Genomic DNA, 12614 nt, shown 5'->3' with positions numbered 1-12614 from the left:
AACTCAGAAATCTGCCTGCCTCTGCCTCCCAAGTGCTGGGATTAAAGGCATGCACCACCACCACCCGGGTAAAATAAAAGTTTTAAAAGAAAGTGAGAATCTACAAGACAACTGTCATTTCCAATCTTTTTCTTTGTTTTTGGATATGTTTGGTTGCTTGGATAATTTTGTTTTTTGAAACCAAAGAAACATGGAGCTTACACTATCTTCAATCTCACTGTGTAGTTAAGGCTGGCCTTGAATTCCTGATCTCCCCGTCTCCATTTCCCACCTTCTAGGATTACAGGCATGTGTGTCTAGGCTTGACCCTGATGGCTTTGTATAATAAAATATATAATACAAATTTGAAGCTAAAGCCTTTAATTTCCATCTTATCTACTATGGACTAATTAAGATAATTATAATGACTTAACTGATATGAGCCTCAATTTCCCTTCCTGTAAAATATTCATTCTGCCACTCAATAAACATTTATTTTGTACTCTTTCAAGGTAGGCCCTGGAAACAACAGGGCTAAGAAGGAGATCCCTATTTAAGTACTATTGCTTACAATCTAGCAATATCTATCAGTAGTAGTTACCTGCACACACATTCATTTTAAAAAGGAGTTCATCGGCTGGAGAGCTAGCTCCACAGTTAAGGGAGCTCATTGCTCTTACAGAGGACCCTGATTCAGTTCACACCCCTATCACAGGTCTCACAACTGGAATTCCAGTTCCATACATGTAGTGTACATAAACTCATACAGGCACACATACATGTACTAAGTAAGAAAAATAAATAAATACTCCTTTTTAAAAATAGAGTGGGGCTGGAGAGATAGCTCAGTGCTTAAGAGCACTGAGTTCTCTTCCAGAAGACCTGGATTTAATTCCCAGCACCCACATGGGATCTGCAACTCCAGTTCTGGGGACCTGACACCCTCACACAGATATGTGCAGGGAAAACACCAATGCATATAGAATAAAAATACATTAAAAAAAAGCATGGTCAAAATTTGGGTAAACAGAAATTCAGAACCACCAAAGAAAAAATAAGAGCAATATCCAGAACTGCAAAGTGTGGGTCATGCACAGAGAACAAAATTCTTGTTTGTCTGGAGTCCAAGGTCATGAATAAAGACATGGAAAATAAAAAGCTGCTGAAGTTAAATGATAAGTTCTTAAAAGTAGGTCATCACCAACTCAAGGATAATTCATGGAAGTAATTATTAAACACCCCCATACTTACTAGAACCTACTTCAGGACCTAGAAATACAGGAGAATTCAAAAGTCACAAATCCTCTGGTGTTTATGATTCTGAGAGGAAAGGCAAAAAAGGCAGTCTAAACTGAGCCCATGAGATGGCTCAGCAGGTAACAGTACCTAAAAATCACTTGCTATCAAGCTGACAAACTGAGTTTCAGTTCCTGGGTCTTACAAAGTGAAAGGAAAAAAGCAACTCCTGCAAATCATCCTCTGACCTTCCACACATTAAAATAAGCTAGCATTATTGTCCCATGCTTTTAATCCTGGCAGAAGTAGATGGATCTCTGTGAATTCAAGGTGACCCTGGTCTACATAGCAAATCTCAAGCTGGCCAGGACTACATAGTAATACCATGTCTTAAAAACAAATAAATAATATAATAAATATATAAAAATGAAAAATCCATAATAAAAACATCAAGTGGTAATAAAATACAATTAAGAAAAATTAAGCAGTAAAAGAATAAATGTAAACAGAAAAGTCTTTTTAAGGAAGGAAAGGCCTCTCTGGTGACGTGACATTTGAGTAGAAAATGAAGTGAAGCTGTGAGTCATGTGGATACTTGGGGTAAGGGCACACCAGCGGAAGGAACAATAAGTATCCCTCCTAGCTCTTCAGCTATAGCTATCCTCCAGGGATGCGCCAAGGCAGAACCTGGGCCTTGGCCAATCTTTTCTCTTGCCAGGAAAAGAATAAGCAATAAGAAACGAGCTCCTGAGTCAGTATCTCTGGGAACATAATGGACTTGTGGCGCCTGTAGATGAAGCACTCATCTACTTCTGTGGTTTCAAACCCTCATCCCAAGAGAACGACGTCTATTAGGGGAGTTGCCAACCCCTTTTTGAGTCTCCTCACACAGCTATTAGTGCACTGGCTGGTTACCTGGTCAACCTCAGTTAGTCATCTGGTCCGACAGTCAAATACGGCCTGACAGTTACAAACGTGGGCTTTGTAATCATGTGCCTTGAACCAAATGTCACTTATTAAATAAGATCTTGGGCTGGCAAGATGGCTCAGCGGGTAAGAGCATTAACTGAAGGTCTTGAGTTCAGATCCCAGCAACCACGTGGTGGCTCACAACCACCTGTAATGAGATCTGATGCCCTCTTCTGGTGCATCTGAAGACAGCTGCAGTAAATTACATTGGAGAGAGCAGGGCAGCAGAGGTCCTGAGTTTAACAGCAACCACATACATGATGGCTCACAGCCATCTATACAGCTAAAGTGTATTCATACACATAAAAATAAATAAAATAAATCTTTTAAAAAAAATGTAAGATCTCAGTCTCATTTTTGTCACTTATAAAATGGTGACAAGTAGAGTTTTTAGGTGTTGTAAAGACATAAGGAACCTCCTTTCCTATATAGTAAGTGCTAAAGAAATAGAAGCTAGCCAACAATGGTGGTACAGACCTGGGATCCAGCACTTGGGAGGTGGAGCCAGGAGGATCAGGTATTCAAGACCTGCCTCAGCTAAATCTGCTATTATCACCATTTGTTTATTCATCAAGCTTTTATTAGTATTCCCTGTAGAAGCTGCTAGGGTGTCATGAACTCCATCTTTAAGAGCTTTCTCCAAAAGAACTTGTAAGAGTAAATGAACAAATATGGCAATGTAATAAGTGCTCTCTTTGAGAGATTAGGTGATAAGGAGATTCAGAGAGAGACATGGAACTAGTTGACAGAAAAGGCATCACAAAGCTTACTTGTACACTAACCTAAAAAATTAATGGAAGGGGCAATAGAGATGGTTCAGTGGTTAAGAACACTGGCTGCTCTTCCAGAGGAATTAGGTGCATTCCCAGCACTATGGTAGCTCACAGCCATTTGTAACTCCAGTTTCTTCTCTGGAGATTTGACACTCTCTTCTGGGCTTTGTGGGCTCCAGGCATACACAGGGTGCACAGCCATACATGCAAGCAAATCACCCATACACACAAAATAAAAAATTTTAAATTAAATTGAACAACTGAGTTTTCTAGTCTATTCTATGAACAAACCAGCTATACAATCCTCCCAAAGTGGCTCCTCCTAAAAAATGGGATGTAACCTGGAACTAGGTTGTCTAAGAAGTTCCCTTCCTACCGCCACTACCTGGGAATCTTAGTTCCTAGTATGATGTCAATATCAAACCCCAAAACATCATTGTAAAAATATCTGGGTCTTGGGCCTAGGCCTCCTATGACAAGCCTACTCCACTAGATTACTATGCAAACCTCTGATCTATTAAACACCATAAGGACATACTATTAAAGGCCACATACAGAGCTACAACAAAGCGCAAAGAAAATCAGGTTAGAGAAATATTGGCAAGGCAGCTGCACGGCAGCAGAACAACCTAGAAGCTTTGGGATGTGAAACTGTAAGATGGGACAATGGTAGAGACAAGGACAAACTTTTGACTTCTTTCCTAATCTGGGCTGATTTTAGTACTAAGTGTTAGAAAGTGGGATCATATAAAATGCTGACTTCAAGCAAACTGATAGGAAACAGGCAGGGTAATAGACTGTAATTAACGTGTTAAGTGCTATGATGAGATAAACACAAGAAGCCATGGGGACACAACACACATTATCTAGACTGTAGATTTTCAGGAAAAATTTCAAAAGGAGATATCTAAAGAGAATGCTTGTTTGTTTGTTTGTTTGAAGCCAGATCTGAGGTAGCCAAGAGTGGCCTCCAAGTCTCTATATAGTCAAGGATGATTCTGAACTCCTAACTCTCCTGCCCCTATTTCCTAAGTGCTTAGACTTATGGGAGTGTGTCAATATATGTGGTTCACATGGTCCATGCAAAGAATAGAACCTAGGGTTTCGTGTATGCTAGGCCTAGCATACTACCACTTGAGACCACTTCCCTTTTTGAGAGAGGGTATCTCTATGTAGTCTTGGCTGTCCTCCTGGGGCTCACTATGTAGACAAACCAGGCTGGATCCCCTCCTGAGTATCATGACTTTTTTTTTTTTTAAGATGGGGTTTCTCTATGTAGCCCCACCTGTCCTGGAACTCACTCTGTAGACCAGCCTTGAACTCAGAGATAGGCCTGCCTCTACCTCCTAAGTGCTGGGAATAAAGGCATGCATTACCATACCCAGCAGTCTTTTTTTTTTTTTAAAGAAAGAAAGGAAGGAAGGAAGAAAAAAGAGAAAGAAAGAAAGAAAGAAAGAAAGAAAGAAAGAAAGAAAGAAAGAAGAAGGGAGGAAGAAAGAGAGGGAGAAGGAAGAAAGGAAGGAAAAAAGGTCTCATCATGTAGACCAGGCTAGCTTCCAATTCAAGTCAATTTTCCTGCCTCTGTCTTCCACTGCTGGCATTAAAGGTATGAAACATACGTGCCTAGTAATATATTTTAAATTTAAAAACACAAGTCAAGGCCTGGGGATATAGCTCAATAGGAGAGCACCTTCTGGGTTCAACCAGCAGTACTTTGAAAATAAAATAATCAATAATGAAAAGAGACATAGAACAATACACTAAGCTATAACAGGGTGGAGGACCTATACCTGGAAGTAGTAGAACCTGTAGGTGTGGCTTAGCAAGGGAAGTTTGGTCATTTGTGACATATGGATATTAGAAGCCCAGATCACTTTATCATACACTCCCTCTTTGCTTTCCAGTCACCACAAAGTAAACAGTTTCCCCTGCCAAGTGATCTCTGTCTGAATAGAACACCTTACTATAGACCAAAGGCAACAAGGTTTCTGAAATTGAGAGCCAAACAAAATCCTCCAAACAAAATGTATTCCTTTCAGTCTCTCCTCCCATCCAGGGACCACCCCACATGGGGATCAATCCTCTCTGCACACACTAAACCCCGACACTGTTGCTGTTGCCAGGAATCTGCTGTGGATGTTCCTTGCGAGGTTCTGCCAGCAACTGATCAATGCAGATGTGGATGCTTGGAGCCAACAATCAGACTGAGCTCGGGGATCCCAGTTGGGGTTTGGGGGGAGTTGGTGGAAGGACTGGAGGAGTGGAGGGGGATTACAACCGCATAGGAAGAACAATGTTGGCTGGCCAGACCACCCAGTGCTCCCAGGGACTAGATTACCATGGGATGGATCTATGGCTCCAGATACTTATATAGCAGAGGATAGCCCTGTCTGACATCAATGGGAGGAGAAGCCCTTGGTCCTGTGGAGGTTTGATGCCCCAGTGTAGGGGGATGCTGTAGCTGTAGAGCGGAGGGGGCGGTGTTGGGGGGGGGGGAGAGCACTCTCATAGAGGTAAGGGGAGTGGGGAGAGGGCTGTGGGATGGGGGTTTGTGGAGGAGTAACTGGGAAGTGGGAGATCATTTAAGATGTAAATGAATGGAATGATTAATAAAAGAAAAAGATAAAGAAAAGTAATTTGTTTCTTTCTTGATAGATGATAAACCAAGGGGCTGGCAAGATGGCTCAGTGGGCACTGACTACTTTTCCGAAGGTCCTGAGTTCAGATCCCAGCAACCACATGGTGGCTCACAACCACCCATAATGAGATCTGATGCCCTCTTCTGGTGTGTCTGAAGACAGCTACAGTGAATTAAGCCGGAGTGAGCAGGGCCAGAGCGAGCGGGGCCAGCAGAGGTCCTGAGTTTAGTTCCCAGCAGCCACACACATGATGGCTCACAGCCAACTGTACAGCTACAGTGTACTCATATACATAAAATAAATAAAATAAATCTTAAAAAAAGATAAATGATAAACCAAGCAGCTAGAAACATAAACAAGGTTAAGTAGACTTATTATCATCAGCCAATGAGTTGATTGGCATTTTTACACTAACCAATAGAATATTTGTATCAATGAGCATGTACACATGAACAGACTATAAGTTAGGACATAAAAATGAAAACAATATTTATAAACCAGTAAAAGTTTTAACTGAATCTGATAGTGTGCAACTGTAATATAAGCACTAGAGAAACTAAGGCAGGAGAATCATGAGTTTGAAGGCCCTGGCTATATAGCAAGTTTCAGGCCAGATAACACAGGTAATCCTAGCATTCAAAAAGTAGAGACTACAAATGTCTGAGGCTAGCCTGTAATACATAGTAAGTTTTGAGCCAGCACTAAGACACTGACTCAATGAACAGGGTGAAGAATGGCTGAGAAAGATTTACAATGTCAGTCAGCCTTGGGCCTCTACAGACTTATGCATATACACATGTACATATACATACAAGCATGCATATAAATTCCTACCATGCACAGACATATGGAAGAAAAGATGATGAAGAAAGGATTCAAATCAGTGATTTTAGCCTTCACATTAAAAAGCTAAGGAAAAGACAGGGGTGGGGGTAGAGAGAGAGAGAACGAACTACTTCACAGTCACAGGGCATGGTGATTATTTATGCCTGCAATCCCAGCACTTACTCAGGAGGTGAAGGCAGAATGATCAGGAGTTCAAAACCAGTCATGGCTATATGGCAGTTTGAGGCAAGCCTGAACTAATAAATAAGAAGTTATTTTAAAACAAACAAACAAATGCCTAAAATTTAAAAGATACTCCACAAAAGGTATGTAAATGAAAACATATACATGAAAAGATGCCCAGTATCATTAGTTATTAAGCAAACCATAAATTAACACCAAAATAAGACACTACTACACCATGCTAAAATTTTAACAGACTGATGACAACTAATATTTGCAAGGAGACAGGGAGCTGAGAGTTTCACACACTACTGATGGGAATATCTAACACTGATAGTTCTTGATTCCTGCCATACGATCTAGTCATTCCACTCCTAGGTATTTTCCTAAGACACAGAATATGCATGTGACTCATATTTAAATGGCTTTAAATCACTTTAGCTTTATTTGTAATAGATAGAAGCTGTATGTAGCTTAAATGTCTAACAAGAGGTAAATGGATAAAAAAACTGAAGTATATCTCTTCATTATATTAATACTCAGGAATAAAAAAAGATGAACTATTTGTACTTGTAAAATATGAATCCCAAAATAACTATGTTAAATGCAAAAGACTAAATTTTAAAGGGTAAATATTATATAAGTCTATTTAAATAAAATGCTAGCAAATGTGAACTGAACTTGTCAGAAGCTAGCTCAGTAGCTATGGAGGGGGAGGAGAGATGACAGAAGATATGAGGTAATACACATAGTCGGCCTTTACTGTGCAGTGGCTTCACAGTTGTACACATATGCTAAAACAGAGACTACAGTAAACTATAAATGCTTGTGGCTTATAGCAATACCATCTCAGTGGCTCGAATGAAAAGGCTGCTGAAACCAAGTGATGGCAGCAGCACAGGAAGTGAACATAAGAGCAGAGAGGAAGAAGCAAAGAGGAATGGAATTTCCCAAGTAACACCTTTTTCTTCTAGTATATATTTAAAATAAAACATAAAATGACTGTATTAAATATTAGGTTACAACATAGATGACAATTTTGATTCAATCATCAGAAAGAAAAATTATCTAGGGGCTTTGAGACTAGTTCAGTGTAGGTAACAAGCTTGGCATTTGTGAGGGCCTGGATTAGAATCCAGCATATAAAAAAACAGCACAGTGGTATGGAGTGGGAGTGTGTGCAAGCACCAGGTCCCACAGGCTTGTAACCTTAGGATTTGGGAGATAGAGAAGCAGGAGGATCAAGAGTTCAAAGCTAGCCTGGGCTACTTGAGGTGCTGTCCCAAGAGAGGGAAAGAGGGAGGGACTTTCTTTCTCTTTCAAAAATGTAGCAACAACTAATAGAAAGGGGAGAGGAAGGGGGAGGAGAAGGTGGGGGTTAGTAGTAGTAAAGAGCAAACGCCCTGGGAAGGCTCAGCTTTATAACCAACTTCAGTCAGAAGTGAGAGCAGAGTTGTGAGGAGCCATGATCTTACTCTGTGGTACCTTATGTAACTACACATAGTTAGTAACAGGATTATATTCCATTGTTCCACTCAATCTCCTTGCCTCATTTTCTACATCTGAAAACAGAGATATGTATAGTAACTATACATATAAGGTTATCGTGAGGAATGAACATAAGGTAAATACTTAGAACAGCGCTTAGCACGTGTGACGTACTATACATGTATCAGAGTCATTTCTGAGTTGCTGCTGGTTTATTATTAAAACCCGAGCTGGTTAATGAAGAGGCTAGCAGACTTTTCTGCTAAGTTCTAAATAACACAGGAAAAGTGGGGTAGAGAAAGAAGGAGAGAGAGACAGAGACAGAGACAGAGAGACAGACAGACAGAGACACAGAGACACAGAAAAAAAAGAGAAAAAACAAACACTGGTTTCCAACATTAGTCAGAGAATGTTAACAACAACACTAATCACACAAAAAGACGTGACATTAGCCTGCTAATGTTCTGAGCTTAAATGACTAACACTGATATCTACACCAGTTAGCTATATCCAGGCCAGCCAGTCTGAATTAATGCCAGAATAGTACACACCTTTCATAGCTCAGGAAATTCACTCTAGAGAGAATAGGAGCCTTTCTCTAAATAACGAGGCAAATTATTGGACACAAGAAGGTTCTTACTTTTAGTCTATCAAACCACCGGCAAACTAGTCCCAAAAAGCTGCATGTGTATGTCTTCTCAGAGAGAGGCGCACTGCTGTATGTGAGAATGTTTTCCTGCTAAGGGCAAACAAGTCTCGGCCCCTTCTAAAAAACATCACTCCATTCTTCTACGTTCCTGTAATTTGAAATACAGTGGGAGTATTCCAAATAGTTGCTACTCCAGAAATAAAGTTCTGACCAGAAAATGGCCTGAGTTGTTCTCTAGTACTAGGATTCAGTCCTCTATCCCAGCCTTCCCTCAATCACTTTCCAAGGTCTCAGTCATGTTTGTTTGAGCTTGTAGAAAGGCCACGAATATGCTCCTCACCTCTTGTGTTCTAAGTTCATACTTATAAAATCTACTTATAGACACCTTATCATCATGCTATTAGAGAAGAAAAATAAAATTAGACTGCTGGAAGATTTTCCCTGGCAATGCTAATATAATGCCAGCGCTCATGTCATTGCTTCATCTCTCTTCACCAGACAGACAGTCTGTATTGCTGTAAAGACACATTCAACTGCAGGAGGGTGTGTGTGTGTAGGTCTAAACCTCTGAAGAGTTCCAGAAAGCTTTCCCCTACACGCTTCTTTGCATGCTTCTTCTAAACCAATGAAACAGTTAAGTGGCAGCAGCTGTTCCATATCCTGCTGTGAGTCTACTAAATCTAATGCCCTCTACCTATATATATATATGCATGTTCCCTTTCAGATTTAAATTCTATAGTCAGGTAAGAATCTCAATAAAAATAGAAATAGCCTCATTCTACTACAAGTAGTGTGGTCTGCCATCAGATAACAAGGAAGTGCATTGATGGACAAGGATCAGAACGTCTACATCTAGTCCTGGCTCTCCAGAATGTATGGCAATGAACACACAATTTTACAAGCCAAGTCCTAAATTTCCTCATCTAAAAACAAGGAAATTAGAAGCAGTGGCAGGTTCCTATAATCCCAGCTGCTTACAAGGCTAAGATCTAAGAGTCTGAGGCTAACATGGGCAAAATTAGGAGACACTCAAAATTCTGAAGCCCTGGATAACTCATGTTTAACCTTCTTAACACCTTATACTGGTCAGGTTTTTTGGTTTTGGTTTTGGTTTGTTTGTCAACATGACACAGCTAGGATTGTCTTAGGAGAGGGAACCTCAATTGAGAAAAATAATGTCTCCATAACATCAGCCTGTAGGTAAGCTTCTGGGGCATTTTAAGATTAGTGATTGATGTGGGAGGGCAGGCCAGTGGAGTGATGCCCCCCAAGGCAGGAGGTCCTGAATGGTCCAAGAAAGCAAACTGAACAAGCTATGAAGGGCAAGCCAATAAGCAGCATTCCTTTATGGTCTCTGCTTCAGGTCCTGCCTTGGCTTCTCCTGATGATAGGCTATAAACCAAATTAACCCTTTCCTCCCCAAGTTGATTTTGGTCACAGCAAGAGAAAGTAAACTAGGACACATCTCCTCTATAAGACCTTGGGAAATGCTGTTTCCAGTATCTGTCTGTCTGTCTATCTACCTACCTACCTATCTGTCTTAGAGACTGGGTTTCACAGACCCCAGGCTTCCCTTGAACTTAGTGAGGATGGTCATAAACTTCTGGTCCTCTTGCTTCCACTTTCCAAGAGCTGCGATTACTTATGTGTACTACCACAGCTGGGTTTTCCAGTGTTGGGAAGCAAATTCTTCAGCTTTTTGTTCATGAGAAGCAAGACACTTACCAACTCAACTACAAGCTTCCAATCCTACTGGGATCCAAGAAAGCTCTAGCCACAGAGATAAAAGAGGAGGCTAAAGATCTATCACTCTCTTTCCTGTCAAATGTCATAAAACTAAACGTGGTCTTTTACTCAGAATTTTAAATCAAATGCTCCAGTGGAGGGAAACAAGGCGGTTGGGGTTTAGGAGGTTTATTACTAGAAGGTTCTAAAATTTTCACTGATAAATTCAACATAAGTCAGTAATGTGACCACTGAGGGCACTAGCACTCAATCGGGAAGTGTTAGTATATAAGCTCAGGGCCCAGGGCCCAGAGCTCAAAAGTTAGCAATGCAGTTCAGCTCTGTGGAAATCAAACCACATTTAGGATTCTGTGCCCAACTTAAGGATCTAAGAAAAATATTATAAAAATGTTTACAAAAAGGACATCTCAGTCAGAAAGATGCTGAAATATTTTTATTCAAAGATGACTATTTAACTTGGCAGGGAGGAGTGGTAGAGGCAAAAGATTTACTACCCAACCCATTTTACTGCCTCTCAACCGTTGAAACATCTGGGACTCCGAAGAGGTGGACTGGGCAGAAAGTACAGAACAGGCTGCCTCAAAAGAACACCAAGCTCCTTATCTCTGGGGAAGACATGACAAGCTGGTAATTTCAATGGAGGATACTATGAAGACAGAAGTTGATAAGCCTATCAACTTCATTAGGATTTCAAGACATCCTAATGAAGGACAACTTCAAATACCTTTCCCAGCATAATGACAGTAACTCAGTCTTATTCCATGACTATTTAGAATGATTTCAGTAACTCACTTCTTGTTCATGTCCTTTTAGGGCCAGTATCTATTCATCCTCACTCTTCTCTAAACCTCTGATCACTAGGACCGACAACCCAGCGGCCTCTTACCTTCTGATGACTTCCATGACTTCCACAGGTCCTCCACGCTGATAAGCTTATCCTCGCCATGGAAGGTGCTGTGTTTCACTGTTGGGTCATGGTAATTGAGGTCTTCCCTTAGGAACTGTGAGGGAAAAGCACACAAGTCACAGGAGACACTTGTGAACCAGCCCACTAAGAGCTCCACAAGTCGTTTATCTCTAGCTATACATAACACATTTCCAATGCACTACTTATAAACCCCACTCATGTATCTTTCTGTGTGAATGCCTCAGTTGCCAGTAAAAATAATTTTTCACTTTATGTTTCATATGAAAAAGACAGATATGTTTGAATTCTTCCCCCATACTGTTTTTATTATTATTATTTTTAATTATTAATTATTATTGAAAGAGTGACAGTGGACTCAACAAGCCACAAGGGAAACAAAGAAGAGTTAATGTTTAAAAGAAATGTGCAGTATGTCTGTGCATGCCTGTGTACACATGTACATTTGCAAAAGTCACAGGTCAATATTCACCTTACCTTTTGAGGCAGGGTCTCACTGAACCTGGAAAATATCAATCTGGCTAGGTTGACTGGCCAGCAAGCCCCGGAAATCCACCTGTCCACCTACACCAGCCCTGAAGTTACAGATATGTGCTGCAGTGCTCGACTTCTTATATGGATGCTGGGGATCAAAACTCAGGTCCTCACAACTATAGGGCAGGCACTTTACCCACTGAGCTATGGTCCTAGTAGCTCCAATTCTTTAGTTGTCTGGTTGTTTTGTTTGTTTGTTTATTTGTTTAATATGTACAAAGTCTCATATAGACTAGGCTAACCTGGAACTTTGTATGTACCTGAGGATGACTCTGAACTCTTTTTTGGGGGGTACGGGGAGAGTTAAAAATACGGGAGAGGAAAGAATAATAGAAAGGAAGGAGAAAGAAAAACAATGGCTTGGAAGGAAGCAAAGAAGGAAGGGAGGGAGGGAGGGAGGGAGGGAGGGAGACAGGCAGGCAGGCTTGGCCAGGCATGGTAGTTCATGCCTTTAATCCCAGCACAGACAGAGATGCACAGATCTCAGATGTGAGTTTGAGGCCAGCCTGGTCTACAGAACAAGTTCCAGAGCAGCCAGGACTACACAGACAAACCCTGTCTTGAAAGCCACCCCCAGAGGAAGGAAGAAAAGAAGAAAGAAAGGAAGGAAGGGAGGGAGGGAGGGAGGGAGGGAGGGAGGGAGGGAGGAAGGAAGGAAGGAAGGAAGG

At 41.0% G+C, this 12614-nt stretch overlaps 1 protein-coding gene across 4 annotated transcripts in view; it reads right to left on the bottom strand.

The window, feature by feature from the left end:
• Nucleotides 1-12614, bottom strand: part of Stim1 (stromal interaction molecule 1) — a 191792-nt gene that overhangs the window by 42575 nt on the left and 136603 nt on the right. For all 4 annotated transcript variants that reach the window (XM_031387678.1, XM_031387679.1, XM_031387680.1 and 1 more), the window contains one exon: nucleotides 11374-11488. In XM_031387678.1, the coding sequence (XP_031243538.1) occupies nucleotides 11374-11488 (115 nt within the window). The remainder of the gene's footprint in view (nucleotides 1-11373; nucleotides 11489-12614) is intronic.

Source organism: Mastomys coucha, unplaced genomic scaffold (assembly GCF_008632895.1).
Source record: "Mastomys coucha isolate ucsf_1 unplaced genomic scaffold, UCSF_Mcou_1 pScaffold21, whole genome shotgun sequence".
Lineage (NCBI taxonomy): Eukaryota > Metazoa > Chordata > Mammalia > Rodentia > Muridae > Mastomys > Mastomys coucha.
Note: the sequence above shows the minus strand (reverse complement) of the source record. Positions and strands in the feature narration are given on the sequence as shown.